We start from the raw sequence: 27,524 nt of genomic DNA on the forward strand, positions 1-27,524 counted from the left end.
TTGAAAAGCAGATCCATACCCTGTTGCTTTAAACTATGACAGGTTTTTTTTTCCTCTATCTGCTACAGAGGGAACACTGTGTTGCAGTCTGAACACAGCATGCCACGTGAAACAGTAGACTGCTCAAAATATACCAGAAACACTGTTATGGAATCAGAACAATGCCTGAGACTCAACTCATATATTTATAAAAAGGCAGAAAGTGAGGAGCCAAAATGATAAAATCCTGCAAATTAAATTATTTAGGAACAATGTTTCCCCTTATCCCTTGGTTGTTAAAGGTTAGAAGTTCTCTATCTAATTGTGGATCTTCCAATTAGCCATTGAGAAGGATTCCCTGAGTTATGTGGGTTTTACATTTCACAGATTACAGGACAAGTAAGGCTGATAACCTCCTCAGTCTGCTATTCTCAGACCAACTTTGGGTGTTTGTGAGTGGAACCAGGCACAAATTGAGTATCTTAGATGAAACCATTATGTTTCTACAAAAAAGTTCCTAAAATACACATCCAGTGGACAGCTAAATTGGACCATAGAATTTTTAGCCATGCTAGTTGCATGGTTCTAGGGATGCGCAATGTCTATAGGTCAGTCAGTCACCACTTTGGTCCAGACTGAAATATGACATCAACTATGAAATAGATTGCCATGACACTTTGTATGGACATTCATGGTGCCTTGAGGATGAATCATAGTGACATCAGTGACCCCCTGTCCTCTCCTCTGGCTCCACCATGAGGATGACATTTGTGGTTTTTAGTGAAATGTCTCAATTTCTATTGGTATGGACCATCATAAAATTTGGTACAAACATTCATGACCACGTCAGGATGAATTGTAACTTGGTGATCCCTTTAAAGCAGCTATAATTGAAATTTATCACAATAACAATGTATCAAATCACATGTGAGAGGCGTAGTGATGAACCTATGAAGAATTATACCTCGACTCTGCAGCTTCCCACAGCTTTATGGAGCTTCATAGTGAGTTTCAGCTCTTTCTTTAGCTGTTCGACCCGCAACTTTACTGTTTTGTTTCACTCTCATAGCGTCATTTTCAGGCCCAGCAGGCAGCTTTCAGAGGGAAATGCTCTAAAAACCTGCTGCTCAGCACCAAACAGCCAACAGACATAGTTAGCAACTGTCTGCTGAACATAATGGAGCATTTATTATCTAAAGAGCCAAATATTTCCCTCAGGAGTTGGTAGAGATCAAAAACAGAGCTAAAAGAGAGTGAATATTGGACTTACATTCACCAGGTGGACAGAAACACAACTCCAAATGAATGATAATTTGCTTCGTAACTGCTGGTGTGTAAAGAAGCAACTGTTTGCTAAAAAGTTCAACATGTAGTGTTGTGTTCAAATTATTTCCAAGCCAGCAAGGACACTCAATTAATTCAGTTTTATTTATACATAAATCTAATTGGGATCAAGATGTCTTTTGCAAGAGAGACCTGAGAACTTGGATGATCTCAGTCACCAATAGAGAAATTATACATTTGCCTATTACTTACTATTGAATTTCAAGTGGTTCCTTGATCTCAAGCAAAGAGTCAACATTAACAGCAAGAAAAAAAAAACAAAGCTATTCTGACCTTTAACTGAGAATGCTTTGCCTTTTGAAGAATGCGTCACTGAATATAAGAACACAGACCCATAGGCTAACAGAGAGTGAGAAATGCACAGCTGCTGTAATGAAAACACACAGCAGATTCAGAGCCTTGAAAACAGACGATACAAGCTTTCAGACTGAATCTTCTTACCGTTGACAGCTTGTTGTCTTGTCTGGTTAAGCAAGTCTACAAAGACATAAAGGAATGAGACAGCTATCAGTAAAAGAGAAAGGCTATCAGGGGTCAAGAGGCCATGAAAGCAAATACAAACAAACTGAGGGGAAAATGCACACACAGAAAAAGCAAGGAGGATATAGATGGCATCAGAGTGGAGATTCTTCTTAAGGACACCAGGCGATACCACCTCCCAGAGTAAAGTGTCACAAAACCGATGGCCAGGTTATCAAGACTTCAACTGAGCTCAGCTGCCTCTCATGTCATTGTACTGCTGCTTTTCCAGAGACAGTATCGTCACACTAGCCTGCACCGGCATGTCATCTCCCCCACTGCTGCTCCACTGATGAATAGTTCCATGAATATCTCAGGTATGAGATATTCATGAAACTATATGAAGGTAGCCACAGATTTGTGCAGAACCCACCCGTCGACCTTGTAAATAAAAACCTCCCAGCTCAGGCTCTGAATGGGAGTCATAAAGAACAAGGCGCCCTCGATTGCTTCCCTCTCCTCCCTGAAGAAATAGAACCTTATTCTTATACTGGTGATGGGTTTCTCTTGTTGTTAAACCTGTTTCACATCTGCTTTTTTTACCCATCTGATGACCTTGAAATATGAGGAAATGGTTATTATAAGCTTTTTTCTTCCCTTTTTTTACCTTTATGATTAAAATGGACAAAATCCGAAGGTGACTCGAAGGTCATTAAAAACCTAATAACCTGATACATTCAGTATCACTGCATTAACGATAGATAGATAGATAGATAGATAGATAGATAGATAGATAGATAGATAGATAGATAGATAGATAACCATTGTAACCCATCAAGTGATGTCACATCCTTGGTGCGCCTCCCCTGCAGTCTGCTGGAACTGAAATATTTGAATATTTTCACCTCGCTCAAAACTTTTTTCCTCGGCACTGCCTTCAGTCGGAGCACCGAGAAGCGCTGGGTGTGATGCCGGTGAGCGTGTGGTCGTTGTGCCGCCGCCGGAGCGCTCTCTCTGCCGTCTGACAGCAGTAAAAGGTGAAAACAGGAGGAGCAGCTATATGTTAAAGGACTGCACCTTGGAGAAAAGTGGCAGCCCGGAGCCCGTCAGCATGCGGGTCCTGTTGAGCGTCCTGTACCCCGTTCTTTCCCTCATCATCTTCGGATTATATCCATCTATGGTGAGTTTCATTCCGCTTATTATCTTCTACACGCTTTAAGAGTCTTGTTTTGTATTAGATGCTTCATGTTGCTGTGATTATAGCTCACTGTTAAATTAAACTCGGGTCTGGGGACATGCAGCCGGTAGTTTCTCGCCCCGATACGTGCAGCTCTCTTTTATGGAAGCTGTCTTGCCAAACTTCATTCAGAAGTCGCACAATTTAATGTTGCCTTGCATAAAAGCAGAGATATAAACCTGGTTAGACAAGATTTGAGGACATTAAAAAAATCCAAAGAAAGCTACACTTCGGTGCGCATTCATTGCATTTGTTACCACTACAGTGAATTTAAACTTTGAATAATCAGAATGCTTGCAGTCCTCCACAACGACGAGAATCAATTCCCATCATAGGCTAGTTAGTAGATTTTGTATAACGAATTTTGTTTTATCTGGATGGGTTTTTCCTATATTCAACATTAAATTGTCACATTTTCTATATGCAGTTTTGCATACCATCATCCTATGAATAAACGGAAAGTCCCGCAGTAAGCAGCAAACCAGCATCTCACTTTCCTTTAACAGCATTCTAATTATCTGTTGCATAAATGGGTTTGTGCTAAAACAAAGTAAATCCTTTGTGACTAATCACCTTTTATTATTCGCCCATCTCGGTCACTTGTGGATCCTCTTTAGGTTGTAAGCTAAATGGGTTATAATGCAATTGTGAGAGCAAGCACTTTAGGCGACACAGGGATTTCAGCATAGGCTATTGATTGTTTTTTGTCTAATAGATGTTGGCGCTTAAGATCCAAGGATGCTTCCATATGTGCCCGATGACAGCAGGAACATGTCACTGTAACATAACTTCTTCACTCCCCTTCAGTGATCTGAGCATTTGTTTTGTTTTGGTTTTTTTTTTTTTTTTTAACTTAATTTAAGCAAATCTGAGGGAAATTGAATATCATAGGCAGTGATTTTAGTTGTGTACTGAGGGAAAGATGGAATAAGCATGGCTAAAGGTGACAACTCCGTTGGAAGTCCTTTATGATTAATGGATGTTGTTGAGGGCTCGGGGTCTTCTGGTGTTGAGGGTGTGGAGCTGTCCACTCTGTGGTGCTGAAACTTCACTACGCAGCTCTCCTCTCTGGCTATGCAGCAAGACACAGAAAAAAGAAACAACATCCATCCATATGCAGCTTTCTAAACCTTTGCTTTATTAACAGGGTTGAGATCCTTTTTCCATCCTCATGCCCAAACAAATTAATCAATTAGTCAACAGATAATTGACTAATTGATTGGCCATCAGTTGATCTTTGTGTAATTTATTAAGTAGGAAAACCAAATGTCTTCTACTCACACCTCCTCAAAGTTGGGGACTTACTGCCTTTTCTGTTTTCTGTTATTTAATTTGCATTTGTTGTTGTTTTGTTCAGTTTTTGACAGGTGGTAATACACTAAATAAATGTGAAGAGTTCACTTTACACTGAAAAAGAAATTGATAATTACCCAACAGTAAAAATAATCTTTGCCGCCCTATGCATCCCTGGTCTACAGGTCTTTGAATTTGTGTATATGTGTGTGTGTGTGTGTGTGTGTGTGTGTGCTGTCATCCTCTTTATATTTTACAAATGTGGTTCTGCCATGTTACTCTGATAACAATCATTCAGTTCAGTTTCTATCTTTCCTATCTTTCATCTGTTTGTGATTAAATCAATGAATACTCCTCTGCCATTGAGGAATATGAGATAACACCGGAGCAAGAGCTGCATGCAAATTGCTAACATTGCCGCAAAGGCCTTTCTGCTTCACTGTTTAAAAGCGATCCGAAAAGGCAAACCTTTTACGGTATTACACTAAGCTGGAAATTATTAAGCTGTCACTCACTGGTTGTCAGACATTGTACGCAAGGCTTTGTTCACAGATGTGTTAATTTTAGCAAAGGGTGGCAGCCTTTACCTCTAGGCATTTAAGTTTATGTGCTGCCTTTTGTTTTTCTCCCGACAGATTCAGGTTAGCAACTTTAAAATAATTAATCCTGGATGAACTGGCTCCAGCTAGCTAATGGCATGGATTTTCCTTTTTCGTGGCGTGGTATGATCCACTTTGGCAGATATTACCTCTGCAGTGTACACAACAGATCCCTAAAGAGCCTTTGTGAGAAAATGAAATATTTGCATAGTGTAGTTTTCCCTTATGGTCTGTGCCAGCCGGGTAATTACACAGTGGCTGCTAACAGCACTGTGTTACTCTCATCATGATCAAAATGATGAGTGGAATTTGTGTTTTATGATTACACATTATATTCTGCACCTGGAGGACATATCGATTGGAGGAGAAAGACAGACTTAATAGACTTCAGGAGTCTGACGTCAGACTGGTGCCAGAATTCTATTGCCCACTTAAAATTCAATAGACAGTCGTCACAACTGATGGCTGTAATTTTGTCTAAAAATCAATCTTGAGATTTTAGGTTGAATCACACTGATTTTATATGAGTTATCTTTCCAATAATCAGTTATTTTATTTATTTATTTTTTGTGCCAAATAGTGCTATGTTATGTGAATACACAGTGCAGTATTGCTCTCTGGGATACATACTAATCTGGTCAGTGACAGTAAAGAGATGCAGAATCTTGTGCTTTTTCTTCGAGTACATTATAGACCTTAATTCTGCTTCATGTGTTTGCACCCTGGTGGATAAACAAATGATGTGCATGGCTGCTCTGAACAAAACTAAAGTAACTGTGAAAAATGTGAATGTTCATGAGGAGTCTCTCTCTTGGGATTTAGTTACAACACCGGTGGGATGGAACATTTGTGTAGGCACTTGCCTTCTGTGTGAGCCACTGTGAGTAGGTGGCAGGCAAGCATACACACACCCACATGCACTCACACTCACGTACAAACTCTAACCCACTTGTAATGTAAATGCCAATTTTGACAAGTTTTCAACCTCGGCTTTTGTTGAAATGCTTCAGGCTGTACAATCAGACTTTGATCACTCTTGAACAATATGAACTCATACAGTATGTGATCACTGTTGCAAAGGTTGGGGAAAATCCTGCGGAGAAAATGTTACATCCTCCAATTGATTTGACACCTTGTTGATCATTAACCATATGAAACACGGTGTAGAAAGGTATTCTTTGAAGTTATCTTGTATTGCAGAGCTGAAGGGGTCTCCTGCCAGGCTTGTCTTGCTTATTTTAAATCCTTTTTCAGCTCGCATTAGCATTTATGTGACTGATACGCTCAGGCTTGGTAGGGAAATTTGTCTGGCGCAGATGCCATATTAAAAGATGAGAGCTTCTGTGGGCAGACACCTACACATGCACACAACCATTTAGCAATGAAAAAAAAAAAAAAACCAATGCTGGAGGTTTCATATTTCACATCGCCATTCCCACCACAGGCCAAATTAAAGATGACACCTTCTAACTATGTGTCAACACAAACAAAGCAAACACAAAGCCACAAGACTGCCAGCACTGGCCATTAGTTGTGACGCTGCATGTTTCATGTGTGAAGCAGGGAGGGGGTTGTCAGAGCTTATGGACTGGATATAAAGAAAGTCCACTGATGATGGATGTGAATCGTTTCTACCAGCAGCAGGGTAAATATATAGTGATTTCTGCTTGGACTTAGAGAGATGTTAGACTGTTTGAGCCTGTGTGCGGCTGTAATGAGTTTTCTGTCACTTTCTTTGAATGTGTGGTTTAGGACGTGTCTATTGTTAGCCTAGGCATGTCGGGCAGGCACACTTTGGTGAAAAATGCAGTTGAGCTTGAGGTTTGTCAGGCAAGTGAAACCAAGAGAAACCTGTTGATTGGTAATATGATGTCTAAGTACTGACAGTGACTGAGATAACCACCAGTTAACACTAAACAATTTTCTGTTCTTTCATTGTTCTGCTTTGCCCTTTTCTGTCTTCTAGTCCATACAATTCATCCCATAAAGAGATACATCATCAGATGCCATGTTTAATATTAATAATGTGTAATTAAGGAATGCTTAACTTTGCTGTCTTTTTATATGTGATGATTATGACTCTTTAAAGTGACTTTCCCTTGTTTTGAGCTCTTTTTCACTCCCCCGGGTGAATGCAGCTCAGTTAATAATAGTCTAAGCATAATTACAGGAGTTGAGACATGATGTTGAAACTACCAGGGGCATAGTTACGGCCCTCTCCCTCTGTTCCCCTTATGATTACTATAATTACAGCCCAAGCGGTCTCCATATCACTGGATGAGAGCTGAAAGGCTGGACTTGAGAAGAACGGAACACAGTTGTGGTCTCAATAAATTTATAATGTACTCAGTCAACCAGAGAAATGATTATGGGCTATGGTTGTTAATTTCTTACTAGCGAAGATAAAATGTAATATAACTTATTAAGTAGCTTTAAACAGAGAGGCAGATTTGGACTGATGTTGAAGCAGTAGAACAGAGTTTAGTTTGAGTTTTGAGTTACTCAAAACTTAAATTGAGTTTAAGAAAAAGTTTACCATAAACACAAAGAGCCACTGGGAATGTCTATTTTGGTTTTTATTTAGGTGTATTTTCAGTTTTGGCCATGTAGAACTGGCCAGTTGATGGTTCATTAAATCCCACTGTCCTTAGTTGCTGTTGCTTTTCCTGTCAAACTTTCTGTTTTTATGTTTTTGTCATTCAATGGACCATCCATTGATTTCCAGCAGAGGTAGACAAAAACAGGCTTTTCATGTATAGCTGAAACCTGTCAATTTTGCTCTCTGAGATGACAACCTTGCCTTGTAGATTTTATCAGCTGTATTTAGCTTGCTATTTAAGCCTATAGCTGGTTAAAAGAACAGACACCGTCTGACTTTTGAATGTTTCCTGCTCGTTTTAAAACAGGAATCTTGTAAAGTGGATCTTAAATATGTGCTTGACAGCTATATAATAACATGCTAAAAGACTGACGTTGAATCTCCATGTTCATGCTTAGCTTAATTTAATTTTAACAATACAAGAGTTGTCTTTAGCAAACGTGACACTATCTTGGGTAACATTGGCTGCTGGAGTCTTAAATTCTCCAAATCCAGTATAGCAGGAAAAGCTGCTATCGTTACCCTAAACTCTGATTGTATCCAGAACTGGCTTCCACACAGTGGGGAAAAACTACACAGTTTGTGTGCTATACACAGCTTTTTTTTTTTCTTTTTTTTTTTTTTTTACATACCCTGTACCCGTGTCTTGTTTTGTTGGACCCACAGACAAACCCAAAGATATTCATTTTACTATCATGTATGACAAAGAAAAGCATGAAATCATCACATTTGAGAAGCTGAATCAAATTTTTGACATTTTTCCTTAAAAAAATAATTAAAATTACTAATTGATTATCAAAATAGTTTTCTTAATCGTCTAACTGTTGCAACTCTAATGTAATAAGTTAATGTGCATCTTGGCTTAGTAAGCTAGTTAGCCAGACATGTTAACGATTGCAGCTTCCCAAATTTGGAAAGGCTAGAAAAAAACTCTTTAAATGTCGAGTCTAATGCACACCGCTTGTGGACATGTGGAGAATGGTCAATTGTAGATTTCCAGTGCAGCTACTATGCAATATACAAAACTATACAAAACAACAAGCAAACTCATAATTTTGCACACGTGTAATAACTTAGATGTACAAGAGGAAATATGACCAATTTCTCCAGCCTTTAGAGAACAGTAACAGAAAACCAGTCCATAAACTACTTAGCTAGCTAACTACTTAATATTTTCAGTACATGCCCATATATCCTACTTTTATTAGTATACATACTTTGTTATAAGCAAAGTTCAGGCACATACTCTGGAAGATGCTGAAAGGCATTCTAAGAAACAGAAAATCACTAACCAAAGTAAAAGTATACAAGTTAAGTTTAAGGAAAGCAATAAATTGTAATATTACATCAAAGACTCTCCTGGAATGCACTGACCATACTAATGTGATGGTATCTCAGAGTTCAAAGCAGTATTCTGATTGTTTTTTCCCCAAGTGCATCCTGTAATTGAAATGATTGCTTGTTGCCCTGCTGATACTAAACCAGAGTGGACAGATACATCCTTAAGTTATGCATAATCTTATTTTCCTGCTTTAACATCAGAATTGAAGCTGAAGTGAAGAGTCTTTGCTGCAGGTTCAATGTCCCTGCATACTTACACATCTGTGGAACATAAATTTGAAGGAGAACATGCAGTGGTTGCTAAAAGAGCAAGAAATAATCAGGTGAACTGCATTTGTTGCAGCATTTTGTTAAATATGGCCATGTCTGCAGATTCTGTGAAATTAATATGGCAGGAATGTCCTTTTCCAACTGTTGAGAGTCTCTAATGCAATACTAATGAGCATGATCTTACTTTACAAACACTTAACCTGAGAAGAAGACATGTGCATGTTGATGACACAGATTTGATGTGGGCATCAGTTAAAGAAAAGTTCTTATCCCGGCAGATTGCGTCACCAGAAATATCAACATAATAAGTAGAACTTCCTATTACAGGGTCTCCTAGTGAAAAACTTATCCCACGAAAGTAATGCTTAAGAAGAGGGTGCATTCTATGAAATACATCAGTCTTGATTGATTGATTGATTTTACATTGTTTTTAACTGTTTATTCGAATAATATTGTGGTGTGTGTGCAGTGTAGACACTTATCTACTGACAAGGAAGTACAAAGATGCCCATCTTAACTTTCTTTATTTCAACTTCGACTTATTCAGCATACTGAAAAATAACTTCACGTTGGCACACTGTCACAGCTGCTTAGTATTCTGCTTGTGTATGCATGTGCTATTCAGTGTGGCCTGAAGCTGTCCAGTGGCTTTACTTCACTGATAATGTTTGATGACTGTTTCATTATCATCCTCCATGGTACTCGTGACTGACATGTCGTCCTGCCCAGTCAGAGGACTCATTGAAGTACGCCCTAGAGAAGAAGCACGAGGGTGTGAACCAGATAATGCCGCAGCTCATTCAGAGACTGTCTAGGGCAGAATGTGCCGATCTCCTGCAGAATTATCTATTCAATCTTCTCTTTGCTGGGGTCAGAAAAGGCAAAAAGGTGGCACGCCTCTAGGAAATTAATCTCTCTTACACGCCTTTCATCACAGTCACATCTGAGAGAAAAGATGGCTTTCTCTTTTGCTGTGTCTTTTTTTTCCCCCCACCCTCTTTTGCCTCCGTAGTATATGCAGCATCTCTGTGTCAGTATCTTACTGGAACCTTTTTGGTCTCACAATCATTGTTGCCAGGATTGCTGTTGCTGCTGTCTTCAGGGGTGTTACCATTTGTCACTGCTGTCTTAGATGTCTGCATCAGTCTGGTTACAGAGCTGGCTGCACATGCAAGTTCATCTTCCCCTGCCATTAGAGCTAAAATGTTAACTCATTTAAGCAGTATGATCATCAGTTACAGTACTGACATGCGCATTCCACTTCACTTGCCTCCAATACCCTGGTGGCTTTTTGTTTGGACAGGTTGATAGATGACTGGATAGATAGCATCTGTTTAGGTCTCTGTCTAGTGGCAGGCAGGACGGCAGCACTACTGTGATATGAGATTCAGCTTTGTTGGCATCACTGGCACCTGGATTTGTTTCTAAATTTATACAATATCATATGATACAATGCCAATATAAACGTGGGCACAAATCAATGTAGACATGGGACTAACACATGTTTTTATCTTATCTGATAATCGCTTTAAAGAGCTAAACAAAGCAGAATCTACGGGAAGCAAAACAGCAAATCAGTAAAAAGACTTCATTTCAATTCAGTTTTTCTGCAGTGTGACACAGATATTCTTGAGAATTAGTGGCAAGATGCAGATGCAGTATTTCATCACCCTAAATAAATATTTCAAATACGACTTGTGTTGTGAGGGAATGTGGAAAAACCTATGCAAACTTCACCCGCATATTTTGGTCATGTGAAATGTTAAATTCATACTGGATTGGTGTGAAAACCGAAATAGGATGTATTATGAAATTTTCTATGGGTCCAAATTTTGTTTTGTTTGTCTTATTAGGTGTGATACATCCTGAAATAATGGACCAAAAGGACAAATATTGACTCAGAAAACAAAAAAAACTGGATGAAGAAGGGAAGCCCAAGCATAGATAAATGGAAATAATTAGTTTAGCCGATTAAAAATGCAGAGAAAATGACTTATAAAATCCAAAGTAATATAGTAAGATGGGATAAATGGATACGCTGTATAAAGTGAAAACATGGAGGAAATGGATTCATGAATACAGATATTTGTAGATGGGTGGATGTGTGTTCATGTGATGCTGTCTACACTGCACACTGCATGTGCATAGATATGTACTATATATGTAAGTGCCCATAGCATATCTCACCAGTCTTTTCTGATTCATAGATGCTGTCTGGCCTCACTGTATTGATTACACATTAATAATTGTATAATTTTTTCTTTTTATTTATTTACTTCTTTCCTTTGTGAATCGCAGTTATGCAATATTTTTGATGATAAGTTATCACTATTGCACATAAACACTTAAGACATGATTAAATTGGGACTTTGAACCTAGTATGTCAATGAATATTGTCAATGAACTTAAATAATGTCTCAATAAATTATATATTGTTATTATTATTATTATTATTATTATTATTATTCATGATAATAATAATAATAATAATAATAATAATAATAAAAACAAGAATTAGTGGCAAAGAATAAAGTTGTAATGGCACGTGTGACTCCTGAGAAATATAATTTTTAATTTTATTACCATTCTGTCACTTTATACAGTATCTCCATTCTCTGGCAAAGGTGCCACTTGAGACGTTGCTAGCTGAGACTAAACTTCATATCTCAGTTCTATATCTTGACAAATGACAAAACAGTGATGGTGGCTACATAAAATTAGACAATGTGTGTCCATTTGTTGCCTCTCTGCAGCTCCAGCTGATGCCGTTGAGGGAGTTGGTTACTTCTCCCACTATTTACTGTGTCTAGGCTCTTTCCTTTACAACAGATTGATTTCTTCCACTGCCACTGACAATCTTTTAATTTTTTATCAGGAGCATCTCACCTGTGGTATCACTCTGGGGAATTCCTAACGTTGCCAGACTCATGCTGCTGCAGGGTAGCAAATGGAATCAGCCATCATGAGACTGGCAAAAGAAATTAGATCAAGAGACCAAGGCTCTACACAGCGGGGTGGAGATTAGTTTACGGTGCAGGCAGTCAGCTACAGTATATGGACTTGCTGTGAGTCTTGGCAGTGGCCAAAACAGATTCACTTAACACTAAACAGAATCATTCCTTTACTAGAGTCAGAAGACTTCTGCATGCAGGGGGGGAAAGTGCAGCAAAATATCTTATATCAAATTCTATGTGTTGTGATTGTACAGAAATGTTGTGCAACTTAGTGTAGAAAACATTCTTAAGTGTATACTACAAGACTATCCTCAGGCAGGGAGCAAACAAGGGTATTTTTATTGGAGTAAAACAGCTCCACTGAATGATATCCGTAAAAAAGTAAAGCATGAAGCAACACAACCTATAATATTCCTCTGCTTTCAACACTGTTTGCAGAACCGAAATTGTAAATTGCTCACAGCCATGGATGAAGGCAAAGGAAGTGATTCGGATCTGATGACAGCGGCTAGCTCTCCCTGACATCATTCACTAACTCATCTTAACCATATTAACTTAATCATTTTCTTTCCATTATCAACCCACTATGTCTTTCCCTCAATCACACAAAAAAGGTTGATGAGGACAAAGTTAATGGTAAGTAGTAGCCAAGGTAATACATGCTGATGACAGAATAACAAACAAAAAAGAGAATCAATTAGGTGTGTAATTGGCAGGATACCTGTCTCCTGTGAAGAGCATGAATCATATCTTTCCACAGGGAGGAATTCATTACCATCATTGTTTACGCTTTGTAGGTGCGCTGTTGACTTTACATGTTTTTACTGAGAGATCCATGATTAGAGAAGTCAATCTTCCCTTGTACAGCATGCCAGCTGTGCGCAAACAAAGTTGTCCAGATGAAAATAAGAGAGACAACCATTGTGCGGAGCAATTTCCGATGGAATTCAAACAAACAACAGGACATAAAGCATCATATTTTTGACAAATGACAAGACAAAAATGTGTTTTTCTTCTCTGTGAGCTTAAGATGTGTATGTCCACGCATGATTAGTGACATTATAACTACTCTGTAGCTAATCATGGTCCAACAAGCAACTTACTCAGGTGTGATATGGATACTTGTGTACTAGTTGAGGGATAGGTTCACATTTTATTAAAGTCTGTCTTAAAATAGAGTATTTGGTCACTATGATCATCCGTCCTGTACATACTGGCTGTGAAGAGATCCCTTCCTACCACAACTCCAATATAAGAGATGGAGGACAAAATCCACAGTCCTTGTTCTGTGAAAAAATGTCTTCCAAAATTCAGCTGAACTTAATATGAAGCTACATCAGTCTGAGGTATTTTCCAAAGATAAAGTGTTTTTAGTACAAAATTTCCTTTGTTATCATCCTTCCACCACATCTAAGCAAGGACACGAGAGAGCAAATCTTGTAATAAAAGTACGTTTGTAAGATATCCTCTTGACTTCTGAAGCCTCATATTAGCCTGAGCTGAACTCTGGAACGTAGTACATATTTTTGCACAGAGCAAAGAATGTGGGTTTTGTCTCCCATCATTTACATTGGAACTGCATCAGAGAGGAATCTCTCCACAGCCAGTATGATTACAGTAAGCAGTAACTGTTTAGTCAGTCCTGTTTTAAGGTAGATTTAAATAGAATGTGAACCTACCTTTAAACTTTTGAAATGAAAAATATTTGCATATTGATAGATTCTGGATTTTTTCCATTAGGGAAAAGGTGAGGAAGTAATTTTAAGAATTTTGAACAAGGTAATTGAACTTTTTCGTGGAGAAACCATATCAGACACATATTATTATTTCAACCAGAGTTTGTCAATATCTGCAGACTTATAACACTTTCTGTATGTGTCTATAAGGGATCTTTAACTATTGCTATAACTATGCTGGTAGTATACATTTAGTACCTGCTATATCAATGTAACATCTTTATCACATATTTAGATCCACTTACAGAAGTCTAACACACATGGAAGAAAACACACCTCTACCAATGTCATCTTGTAAAATGGCATCATATTTAACTTGGAAACTCTATTTGTTCAATCCTATTGGTTTTCCAGACACTTTTGGAGGTAAGTTTAGCTAGCTATTAGCCACAAGCTACAGCAAAGCCAGTTTTATAGGACTGGCCAATAAAGGCATATGAGAAGCAATTTCATAAATACAGGTTTTAAGAAGCACCTAATAAAAATAGCAGCCTTTTAGCTATATCAGGCTCCCTCAAGCACTTACAATGAACAAAACAGTACATTTGTGACTTGCTGCAAAACTATTGCAGGTAACTGCACTATTGTTATGCATAAAACTGCATTTCATGACAGATTATGTTAATAATACTTCCATTCCATTAATGTCATCTGATTATTACTTGTGGGCCAGATGACAGATACAGTCATAATATACAGTACTGTAAATGTCACTCCTGGCTTCACTGAAGCATGGAAAGTTTGAGGGCTAATTCACAGTTTAATTAGGTTGCCTCATAAAAGTCCGGCATTAATAGGGACTAGAAGAGAGACTGACCTTGTGTGCAGCGATAAAAGTAATAAAGTCATGATCATTCATTATTAGGGTGCTACTGCAATGTCTGATAATCTTTGAGTCAGTAAGTTATGTTAGATCATTCAATAATAAAGTGCCATTTTTGGATAACCCTGTTGGATGTGAGCTGGACACAATAAAATGAACACTTGTACAATATGATGGATCCCAATAATGTGAGAAATCCAACCTGTCTGAAGATTATAATGTCACATTGTCATTGCTAATGGTAATAGAGATGATGAGGCAGTTCTATGGTAATTCTGTAGGCAATAATTTGTGATATTATTGCATTGTACTGTGTGCAAGTTCTTCTTATTAGTAATATCTTTGTTTCTACAATATAGAGCACAGAATAATGTCTAAGCCTAAAAAAGCTATCCATGTTGAATGAGTCCTATTTAAAAAGATACCAATGAAGAAATACATACTAACGCAGATTAAGATGTGTCTTCAGTCAATTTTAAGTTTAAGTTTAAAAATTAAAAAAGATTGTTCATGTTATTAATAGATTTATAGTACGCAATCCTATTTATTTTAAAAGAAACTCTTGATAGACATAATAACATGAATTCTTTTTATTTAATATTACTGCAGGATTATGGTATTACAGAATTGTATTAAACCATATTTTACAGGTGATCATGTTGTTGTAACCACCACCTGTAATGAGCAGGAAACAGAATGATTGAATCATAAAAGTAATGAGTAACCTGCCAAAAAGGCAATAACCTAAATACAGTAAACACACCAAAGTACCGCGCAGAAGCTAATTACCCCATCTTTTGAAAATATGTGGCATTCAACATTGAATCCCAACCTGAAAGCGGGAGAATGTGGAGCCGAGTGAGAGCATTTTCCTAGTGAAAAGAAGAGTTTATGAGCTAGGGGATGATTTCAAATCGTCTAAAAGTTATACAGAATATAGATACAAGTGATCTTTATTTCTTTATGTTTGATTTTGCTGCTAACACATACTGTAAATGTAGTAATGTAATGATGCTGAAGGGATAGTCACACATTCAGCTGCATATCTTTGTTTTGGTCAAATGTCTGAAGCCTGATTTTGAGAAACTAGAAGTCTAATGCATCTTAATACTGATTTTGCTAGTGGTATTTTTTATTCATATAAAACAATAAGACATGAGGGGATTATATACAGCATTTTGCTGCTGTTTTCGTCTTATTACTGTAAACATATTGAGTACTGGCACAAAATATTGTCTGCTGGCTTCACTTCAAAAATATTGATGACTGCTGCATTCTAGCCTTCAAAAAACCATGAGTCAAACCCTGGCAAAGAAAGACTCTGAGATCAAGAATAAAAACTACAGGACACATGAATATGTCTTGGCAACTGCTTATACGTTTGTGTGTTTAGTGCATACTGTATGTGACCATTCATGCGTGTGTGTATGTGTGTGTGTGATGCCTGTGTAGAGAGCAAAACTCTGCTGGGCGGCTGGGGAGAGCTTTGAGCTGCTGGATGCTGTTTTGTGAGGATGATTAATGACTACTAGACTTTGGCGTGCAGCTCTGTGAAACCATTGTAGCCTTGGAGCCTGATTTTCTTCTATCTATCGTAGTGAGAGATAAAAAAAATATATATATTGAAAAATTAGTCTTTGCCTCATCAAGAGCACAGTTTCATGAATAAAATACAAGGGTATTAAACTGCACAGGGAAAAACATATTGCTCCCCATGTATGATACAGTCATAGTTTCTAATCAAATACTGTAAGCATGTCAGCCAGTGTTTGTATTGAATTAGTTACACTCTTTTCTGTTTGTGCTGTTATGCATCATGTCTCAGACATAAGTAGTGGTCACGTGTGAGAATGACATATCAAGCCAGTGCGTTCACCTTCACTGAGACAAATTTCTGGACATGTGTAGCAATCATCATATCAGTCTCATATGTATATGATTTTTTAACAATAGGTCGGTATCAGTGAGATGGACTCTACAGTCAATGACAGTCCAACCCTCTTTTTTACTTGTTTCTCTTCCATCTCCTTCATTTTCTCTTCAGCACACGTTGGTGCCCTCCTTGTTTATCGCTCACCTCATCTCATCTTCTTTTGCGTGCTGTCTTTGTGCTTCTCTGTGGCGGCATGTCTTGCTGGATGCCTACTACTCTTCCTCTATCTCCCTAATTGACAGTCAAGTCCTCTTTCTTGTTCTTTGTCAGCATTGTCCTCTTTTCTTTCTTTCTTTTTTTTTGTTTTAGCTACTGTTTACCTACATAACCACCTCCTCATCTCTTCTGTCTGTTCAGATACCCCACCCCCCCACCCCACCCCCCCCACCCCCCCCTTTTAAAATTTACATCCCTTTCTTCTGATATGCAACTTGGATTATAGTGGATGACAAAGTTTATCAGCAGAGTCCTTGGTGGCAAAGTACATAAATATTTATATGAATACAAAAGCGTCTTCAGGCTTGTTTGTCTGTGTTGTTTGATTGAAGTGTCAGCTGAATCTCTCTATTGCTAGTGAGTGCATGGCCACAGGTCCTATGAATAATTGAGAAAAAGTATTTGAAGTTTCTCAAAGTTCATGTCTTCAGTATTGAAAGTTCTAAAACACTTATTTCTAAGTGAATTTTGTTATGGCAATGGGGAGTACTGGACTCTGACTGGCCAGATATTGTGCATTATTTGTAGATAACCCCACAGTTCAGACACAGTGGCATAGTAGTACTGTACGAAGGCAACTTAAATAAAGGTTTAAAAAAGATAGTGCTGATAGAACATTTCAATTTAAAGACCATATTGCACTAAAATATGAATAAACAAAATTTACATTTTAATTGTTGCCAAGCAGGCATATTATAAATCCAACCCATGCAGTTATGAAAAATAACACACTCCACACAGGGTAATTGAAAGCTGTGTGTTACAGTGATGAATGAATGAATATGATCCATGATGGGTTTTTCAATTTGATACCTAGTGAGATAATCCTGAGATTAAAAATAACCTCCACCTCTCTGGTCAATTCACAACACTGAAAGAAGACAATTAATGAATAAGGACTTTGTTAACAAAGAGACATAGAAGTATTGATCCCTTCTAACACAGACAGAAGACCAGGCAACCTTTCCCACAAGATATAATACTGAGTACCAGAGATATTGCCTTTTACAATGCTAAGTACACAGCCATCACCTGTTATAAATCTGTGCGCTGAGGGGCTGTCATCCCCGAGGCGTTTTCAAGTGGTGGCAGCCACATGCCTATAAATTATGTCTATAATCCAGACTGGAGAGAAGGCTTGACTGCTCTACCCTCTTCCTGAAAAAGTCTTCTTTCTGTATAACTTAAGTTTCATCTTCAGCTTTTTATAAAATTCATTTAGAAGTGCTCGGAAGAAGAATTTAAGAACAATCCAGATGCCCAAATGTTTGTAATAAGGGGATTATCTCAGTATCTCAGTAAAGTAATGCCTAATGTACTAGTCTGGGGACGTAACTAATTAGTGTGTTTAGCTGTAGTGAAAACAGGGGATTTATCAGTGTTTGGTTTAAGATGGTTGTTTAAAAACATCAAAGAAACCAGGCAAAAAGGCATTTTGCATAGTTTTAATACCCGTTTTAGAATATGCATCACATATGCTATAGATCATTACTGAAAGATTACTATTATATACACTAAAACAAAATGGACCCAACATTGAACCTTGGGGTACTCCTTTGTCACCATGCAATTTATATGCCAGTTATTATTATCATTAAAGGGTGAAATTCTTCATTGTTTGGCACAAGTAAAAATGTGTTGTTGCACCACTCATCAGTGTTTCACTTTTGTCATTAAAGCTGAAATTACATGTGACATTTGATGTAAATTTCATCATCAGAAGGTGTACGTGTAGGCTCTGTGCACACATCCTCGTGCCTCCAATTTGTTGTGATCGTGCTGACTTACCCACGCCAGTCCACACAGTCACAACACTGTCTTCCTGTATACGCCGATGTACTGCGCATGTGAAGAACATATCCTCAAAGTGGAGAGTAGAGAGAGTAGTATAAACAGAGCTACTACATGTCTGTGTTGTCCCCACCATGTACATGTCCGCTCAGTGGTATATCTGTGGCTTAAGTGCAACACTAGTGTAACACTCTAGGTTTTTTCAAAGCGTATGTGTCTGCAGCCACATGTCATTGTTGCTACCCTCAGAATTAGTTAGGTTAACAGTCTTCCAAACAAGACCAGTGTCACATAAATATGAAATCAGTAATTTTACCACACGTGTGCTTGTGTTTGTACCTGCAGACTATCGGCCCAAAGGAGGGCTGGCAGGTATACAGCTCAGCCCAGGATGCTGATGGGCGCTGTATCTGCACAGTAGTGGCACCAGAACAGAGCCTGTGCTCCAGAGATGCCAAGAGCAGACAGCTCCGCCAGCTACTAGAGAAGGTAAACACATGTAAAGGGGAGTACCACCCTAGTGCCGCATTAATTCTATGCACACACACACACACACACACACACACACACACACACATTCTTCTGAAAAAGATGGGAATAATGGGAATAATGAAGGAACAAATCTCTTCAAGCTTTATTGTTTTGTTCAGGAGTGTAATACACCTAGTACTCCTAGATGTTTTATCATCTGTATTTAACACAGGTACACTGCTGGTAGGCTTTGCCATGTTTGTTCTTCTTCAATAGTAGCCAATTACACATTCAGGCACACACGCAGTCGCACCAGGGAGTCCCCATCAAAGTTCCTTTCAATTAGTTGCAGTAAAAGGAAGGAAGGAAAGAAGGGAATGCATCGTTTCTTCGCTTTCCCATGCTTTACACTAAAAATGCTATACTATACTATTGCATACATACTATATTATACTACTGCTAAATTGTGTTATACATCACTATTCACTGTTAATACTATACCATTCACTTCTCCTGTTAGAATTGCCCCATTTCTTGGATTCAAACTAGCAACCTCTTGCATAAACCTGCCTCTTTAATCTCAAAAGTCATAGATCCAGATATCCCAAGCACTGCACCAACACTTGAATTATAATCCCATGATAAATTAAAGTTGTGTCTTTGTCATGCACAGGAAGATTTTTGTGGGTTATAATTTATGTAAACAGTATAGGTAGCATGAATAAAGCTCATTAGATACTTCACAAAAACAATTTGTACATGGTGATTCTGTTTGAGGTGACTATTTATCATGGCTTGTTTCATTCTAGGTGCAGAACATGTCCCAGTCCATTGAGGTGCTGAACCTGCGAACTCAGAGGGATTTCCAATATGTCATGAAGATGGAAAACCAGATGAAAGGCCTGAGGACCAAATTCAGACAGATTGAGGATGACAGGAAATCCATCATGGCCAGAAACTTCCAGGTATTCTACAGCCCCCTTTAATCATAGCTCAGTTAAATCAAATGTGCAATCAAATGTCCAATCTATCTTTTCTATTTGTTTTTTATTTATTCTCCTTAATTGTTTTTACCTAGCCTGATTTGACCTAGAATTATCCATATTGTCAATATTTTTGAGACCCCCGCAAAATTTCACTAATCATGTTTTAAGGGGAGTTCATGTCTTGCTAAGAGGAGCCAAGTTCCCCCTGCCCCCCCTGTAGTTCACACCCTGCTTTCAAGTGTAGTACAGCCATTTTTTTTGGCATTTAGGCTGAAATTACAGAACTTACATTTTGACATTTTTGCAAGTTTTACATTATTACATTTCAAGGAGAGCCACAGAAAAGTCTGGGGAAATTAGGGGAATGACATATTCAAACCCAGGAACTTGGAACCCACCTTGGACCAATATTTCATTTAGTTATTCTGTAGGGTACATTTTTGGAAAAGTTAAAGAATAACTCAGGTCACAAGACAGTTCACAAAGCACTGTGTCAGTAGTAGTTCCTCAAGGACGTGATGAGAAACTGTAAAACCTCTTTTGCTTAATGCTGAAATCAGAGCAAAATACTACCTGATCCAGTCTTCTTTGACTTTTACACAGCCACTCATAGTACACTGAATCCTTTTAGCACCAGAACTCCTGAGTGTTGTACCATCACTGTGTGTGTGGTATTCCCAAGGTGGGTGTTTTATGAATATTAAGCCAACTTGTAAAAGTTTGACAGTCACATCTAACTGGCAAACAGCTCACTTCCCCTTTATTTAGAGAACCTCTGGATAGGGCACACCTGAGTACGTTGTTAAAGCTATATGATGTAACTATTCTGTATTAAAATGTCTAAAAACAAGTAGACCTATGTTATATATTTTGTGGAGTTGTGTATTTACATTATCTCAAATGTTCCCAACAATTTTCAAATCCAGTAATTTTAATCAAGGTAATGGTCTGTTTCATTTGGTCGCCTGTCAGTGGCGTCATACCCCTCTACCAAAGAGTATACATGCACAAGATGCATGCATCGGCATTGTGTTTATCTGCTACAATGGCATCTATCAAAGAGTATACACAAACAAGATAGAACGCTGGCATTGTGGCTGTTTGCCACAGTTGTGTCTACCAAAGAGTATACGAATACAAAATAATGCAATAATGCATTTTTATGATAAACTTTTTAGATCTTGGTTGTTTTTAACTGTATCTTTTAACTGGATGAAGGATTTTAGTCACTGGACGATCTTAAGTTATCAGAGAAACAAGCTGAGCAAACATTAGCAGCAGCTCAGCTAGCAGCCCCTCCCAGCCGTCCTCTTTCCACCGAATAATTATATTATATTCTCCATGTATGTTTGTTTTGGAGAGGAGGAGGCCTCTGCAGATAATTCAGCTCGCAGTAAAAATCTGCTGAGTGTCTGTAACTTAAGTTATCAGAGAAACAAGCTAAGCAAACGTTAACAGCAGCTTGGCTTGCAGCTCCTACCGGACGTCCTGTGTCCACCGAACAGCATCGGAGAAACACTGATTTTTAACGTGAAACTGCTTTATTTAGTGTTTTTACCTGTTTTAATCACTGGATCTGTTTGGAGAGGAGGAGACCTCTGCAGATATTCGGCTCCCGGTAAAAACATCCTGAACAATGAACACTGAAGTAATCCTATCCTGGAGAAGCTGGTTGTTTAACAATGAAGACAACAACTCCCATGATCCCACGCTACTTCATACCGTCATCACACTCCCTCTTTTGTTATTGTTTTGATTGAGAGACCCCTAGCGGCAGAAATTATGTACTGTGTGTTTAAGCCAGGAGAGCTGATGAGTCTCTATAACATATCCTTAGAAATATGGAACATGTACACCACAAAATATTCAGAAGTTGTCTAATTCAGAAAGCGCTTACATCTTTGGTTGTTTCAGAAGCTGTTTTTGCTGCTGTAGTTTCCCTGTGTGGATTATATTGGACAGTTGTTATGGGAGTAGAAATATATCTGGTATGGCAAGTTTCTAGACACTGAATGATTTGGAAAAATAACTATTGAACAACCACTGGCATGGCAGAAACATCAGAAACAAAGCCATGTTTAATGTAAAGGCTGAAATAAAGGTTTACCATCAACAAATCTTAATATCACATGAACACTGTACAACTGAAATACAGGAATAGACTTGCATTTGGGGAAAAAGCACCTTTATTAGTTGATTTGATAACTGATGAGTGAATATATCAATAAATGGAGGGATGAATGAATACGTCATTAGTTCATGGTGGGTTAATGGTTCCATTAGGTGCTTCATACGGCACACACTCTATCAGTCAATATGTTTTCTCAAGAAGAATAACACTAGTCACTTACTGTATCATGAAACTGCATGTGCTAACATGTTAGCATGTGTATAATTCCAAATCACATACCAGTTGTCCAGTTTATTCTTATGATAATGAATACTTGACATTTACTGATGTTCTCCTCTGTCAAACTTTGTAAAACAAATTGTAGTTTTGTTCCTGACCATCACACCTGTCCACATTTTTCTACTTTTCTCTGTTTTTCCATTTCTGTTGCTGTCACTGTCTCTTCTGCAGGAGCTTAAGGACAAGATGGACGAGCTGAAGCCATTGATTCCTGTGCTGGAACAGTACAAGATGGATGCTGCACTCATCTCCCAGTTCAAGGAGGAGATCAGGAATCTGTCGGCCGTGCTGACAGGTATCCAGGAGGAACTCGGGGCCTATGATTATGATGAGCTCTATCAGCGAGTCCTACGACTGGACAGCAGGCTCCGCAGCTGTATGGGCAAACTAAGTGAGTAGTGCACATTACAGTCAGCTAGATGCTTGAATAAGTACATTTCTTATATTACTGTGAGTGAAAAGACATATGATAGTAAGAGAAATTCTGCAGTTTCTGCAGTGTCTTAAAGATAGCACAGGCAAGGGTACCAGTGAATAAATAGTGCTGGCAAAACAAAAGTATTTGCATGGCATATCATTGTCATAGCAACAGTCTTTTTCTCCTCAATGTATACCATTGATTTTCTACTTCAGAGAAAAATAACCACTGGGGAATTGTAAATTGTTAATGCATAGCCTGACTTCCTTGTGTTTTGAAGTATACGATCATAAACTAGCGCATTCTATGCTCATTCCAAAGCACCTACTGTATATGCAGCAGGTTACTTTTAGAGGCTTACTTTCAGTAGCTGGAATACTCTTGCTCTTTCTTTTGCCATTACATCCCACACCAAAATTTCCTTAAAGAAAAATTTACTTAATGGCTGTGTGTTTTCACCTTAATCTCATGCCAGTGATGAAAAGTATCAAATTAGTTTCTGCTGTTGTTGACTGTCTGGTGTTATAACTGCATTTGGCTTTTCAAGCAGAAAAATGTAAATGTAAATGTAAAACATATTTTAAAGAAGGCCACTTAAGGTAACATACTGTACCTAATTGCTTCATAATGGGCAGAGAAAGACTTTGTCTGCAAGGAACTTGTCGGGCTATTCATTAGTCAATTGATCATTTATAAAGTGTTTCCCACATGATACTTTTCTTTACATTTCTTTACACCCAGTAATCATATTAATACGATGACATGATGATATTTTCAATTATTATGAATACTACAGATGAGGAAACTAGGTGACAGATGTTACTTATACAAAATATTATGTTGCCGCACTACATTTTGCACTACAAACTGTCTTTTGCTAATTGTGCTCAAATCTAATCTATTGTGCCAAATAATCAGCTAATAAAGTTAGACATTTTTGATCATACAGTCTGTATATACCAAAAGCTTGGTCATTTTTAGGTTTTTAGTGCTTTAAAAGAAACAATATGGGCTTGAAAGCAGAGTTGCCTTTAACTACAAACAGCAGTTGCACTATTATGCTTCAAGTTAAATAAAGCAGCTCGCTGACAGTGCTATCTTAGTAGGCTACGCACAGAGGGCACACTCTCTGGTGGCACAGGCATGAAATTGGCTTGAGAAATCTAGTTAGAGACAAAAACCACCACAGCACATCTTATCGCTGCATTTCTGTATTAACAGCGTGTGGGAAATTAATGAAAATCACTGGACCTGTTACAATAAAGACATCTGGAACCCGGTTTGGGGCATGGATGACTGATCCTCTAGCATCAACCAGAAACAACAGGGTGAGTTATGAAGGCAGGGAAGTGCTTTCCAAGGACTGTGCACTGTGTACAATATCTGTGTTGTGTCTTTTTAGAGTAGAACTAAACATGGTACTGTCTGTTGGTGGGGGTTTTGAGTGGGTTTAAATTTTAGCAAATTATAATGTGAAGTAGAGATGTTTCTAGATTTCTCATTTTCAAACTGCAGTTGCTTTTTTCTAGGATCATATAATTAATTGTGTAAAGGTCATAAAAAAGAAAGGAGGTTAGATTATGTTTATTTTTAATGGGTGACATGTTTATCAGGCTTCTCACTCTCCATTCTCTCCGATGTAGGTTTGGTATATGGACAGTTATACCAACAGCAAGATTGTACGCGAGTACAAGACAATGGATGACTTTGTGGCAGGAGTTGTTTCTCGAACCTACAGCCTCCCATTCAAATGGGAGGGAACCAATCACATTGTCTACAACGGATCGCTTTACTACAATAAGTACCAGAGCAACATTATTGTCAAATACAGCTTTGAGACAGGCAGTGTGCTGGCCCAGCGAGCTTTGGAGTTTGCCGGCTTCCACAACATATACCCGTATACATGGGGGGGATACTCCGACATCGATATCATGGCTGACGAACTGGGAATGTGGGTCGTGTATGCAACTAATCAAAATGCTGGAAATGTCGTCATCTCCCAGATTGATCCCGACACCCTCCAGGTGCTGAAGTCTTGGAACACCGAATACTCCAAAAGGAATGCAGGTGAATCATTTATGATCTGCGGGACACTCTATATCACTAACTCTCACCTGTCGGGAGCAAAGGTTTACTACGCATACTCTACGAAGACTTCATCTTATGAGTACATAGACATTCCTTTCCACAACCAGTACTTTCATATCTCCATGCTTGACTACAACGCCAGAGAGAGAGCACTGTATGCCTGGAATAACGGACACCAGGTAATATTCAATGTCACCCTCTTCCATGTCATAAAAACAGATGATGACTCTTAGACATCGTATTACTTTTCCAACTACAACTACAGCAACATCATTTGTGATACAAGGACCTCCTATTTAACCACATATTCTTTTGTCAAAAATGGACTATGGTATATTTACTTGCCATTACTTGAACTTTTCTAATTTGTGGCTCTGGATTCTTGGCTGAATTGAGCATGGACACCAATGACTTGATACTTTACTGGAAAACATGTTATACATTTTTTACACTTTTCCATTGCTGCTGATCAGACTTGTATGCCTTATTTGCTGTGTGTTGGGTCTACCAGCCAAAGACTCTTGATAGCTTTTGCATGAATGTCTACATTTGTCTGCAGTGATTTCCTATGATATAGCTGTGTTTTTGTTGCAAATCTGTTTTGCTTACAGTGTTTACATTTTTGTCTATTTAAAAGTCTACTTCAAAGTATTTAAAACCTTAAAGGCAACCTCTCCTGCATATCTGCCACCATGTAAAGCTAGTTGATTATAAAGTATAGTAGACATTCTTTTAAAGATAGGCCTGTAAAATATTGCTGTTATGTATGTCTCTGTGGAAGAAGAACATTTGTATTTTTTATAAAACAAAACCATGGGAGAATATCTGTGCATTTTCATTAAAATTAAAATATTGTACATTTCATTAAAAATGTCTTTGGCTGATAAAATTGACATTGCCATGATCTGTTGAAGGAACATCAGCTGTCTTGTTTGTTTTTTGCTTGACTGAAGTATGTACATAATATATGGACCCTTTCTTTATGTTTATTAAAACAAGAGCATAGACGAATGGTCATATCAGTAACTGATGATGATGATGATGATGGTGTTGGCAGTATCTCTCAGAAAGCTAGGGATTTTCATGCACTCAACATGAGGCTTTCTGATGGCTTGAGAGTCATCTTTTGGCATTTCAATCAGCGTGAAGTGGCAATGAACTGCTGGGATGATTCACAGCATTCACTATAATTTCCTTCCCCTCAACAACGTGTCTCTATCTTCAATAACAAGGAGACGTTAGCTTTATGGTACCTGATGGTGAGTTCTGAATATGTCACAGTAGAGTCTATCTTTTTTATGGGTAAACACAGTCATGAATTCATGCATATATACTTAAACATGCCTGATGCAAAGTACATTTGCATGTATGCTCATAAACAAACACAGACACGCGTGGAGGCAGAGTGTAAATTTATTAATTTCATCATCTTCCATCAGCAGTCAGAAAACTGCAAGATCACTGGCATGGCTTCATACAATGACCTTCAATTTGAATTAACCATAAGGTCATTTTTTTTCTACCGAAAGAAGTAAATTAACCATGTAGAGCAGACTTCAAAAACAAATGTCTAGAGACTAAAGGTAATAAAAAAATGCAATAACAATATAGCTCTCTCATTTGCTTTTCTGTCATAAGAATGATGTTTTTCATTTCTTGTAGCTGAAATGTGAGACACTAGAGCATCTTAAAGGTAGGTAGTACATGCATGTGGCTTACTCTAAAAAACTCACAGTCTGTGGGTTTTACAATATCACTTAACATTGTGATTGGATTTTTTAACAACCTCCACTGTTTTCCCTCATTTATCGATTCCCCATCCAGGGATCAAGGCTACAAGTGTCACTCAGTAAAAGGACATGCATCCCTATTGTATCCTACAGCTCCACCACTACCACCAGCAGCAACGTTAAAAAAAAAGAAAAAAAAAAGAAAAACCTTCCCATCAGCGGGTCTTTATTAAATCAAAAATGGCTCATGTAGAGAACTCGATTAGCATTGATCTTCCCACTCTTCCTCCCTGTGCACAGCACGTCGCTGTTTGAATGGCTGGCTGGTTATTCCTAGAGATAGGAGCATTAGATCAAAGTCTCCATGTTTGACCACACGCATCTTTATCTGTGCTCAGCGGCTGTCACTGGATACACAGCACAGGCTGGATGCGCTCCAGTGGTTGCTATTATCAGACAGACTGTATCAGAATAGGCCTGCATTGGCTTCAGGCTATTGAACTCACCTGTGATGTGTTTTTGATTGGGCTCATTTGGATTCTTTCAGGGTCAGAACCTCAATGCATAAACAAGCTGTGCCAAGTTGGAAACAGACAAATACAGCGGTGGAAATTGGTCATTACTGTTCTGTCATTTCTGAATACAAAACACTCAATTTTGGATTTTCGTTAAACAAGCAATTTCAGCATAAAAATGTGACCCAACAGTAAACAAATTGAAATACCAGTAGATTTAATGCAAGCTGGAGTGTGTTTAAGTGTGGCCAGGGCACACCCTCAAAACCCCTGATTTTCAATGGACACTTAAAGCACATTCCCAAAATCTAGTTTGAGATTGGTTGATGCAA

At 38.2% G+C, this 27,524-nt stretch overlaps 1 protein-coding gene across 1 annotated transcript; it reads left to right on the top strand.

The window, feature by feature from the left end:
* The first annotated feature begins 2,626 nt into the window (after positions 1-2,626).
* On the top strand, positions 2,627-25,961 carry olfm3a (olfactomedin 3a). The gene is made up of 6 exons (XM_042399722.1): positions 2,627-2,962; positions 18,920-19,063; positions 19,855-20,010; positions 22,613-22,832; positions 24,081-24,187; positions 24,503-25,961. The coding sequence occupies exons 1-6, from the start codon at positions 2,843-2,845 to the stop codon at positions 25,178-25,180; spliced, it is 1,425 nt and encodes a 474-aa protein (XP_042255656.1). The 5' UTR covers positions 2,627-2,842; the 3' UTR covers positions 25,181-25,961.
* The last annotated feature ends 1,563 nt before the right edge of the window (positions 25,962-27,524 follow it).

The sequence above is a fragment of the Thunnus maccoyii genome, chromosome 21 (genome assembly GCF_910596095.1).
Source record: "Thunnus maccoyii chromosome 21, fThuMac1.1, whole genome shotgun sequence".
NCBI lineage: Eukaryota > Metazoa > Chordata > Actinopteri > Scombriformes > Scombridae > Thunnus > Thunnus maccoyii.

Bases quoted from the DNA above. Each gene is read 5' to 3' on its own strand.
- olfm3a (XM_042399722.1), top strand. From the start codon at position 2,843: ATGTTAAAGGACTGCACCTTGGAGAAAAGTGGCAGCCCGGAGCCCGTC. The intron at 2,963-18,919 runs GTGAGTTTCATT...TTGTACCTGCAG, and splicing joins TCGGATTATATCCATCTATG to ACTATCGGCCCAAAGGAGGG. The intron at 19,064-19,854 runs GTAAACACATGT...GTTTCATTCTAG, and splicing joins TCCGCCAGCTACTAGAGAAG to GTGCAGAACATGTCCCAGTC.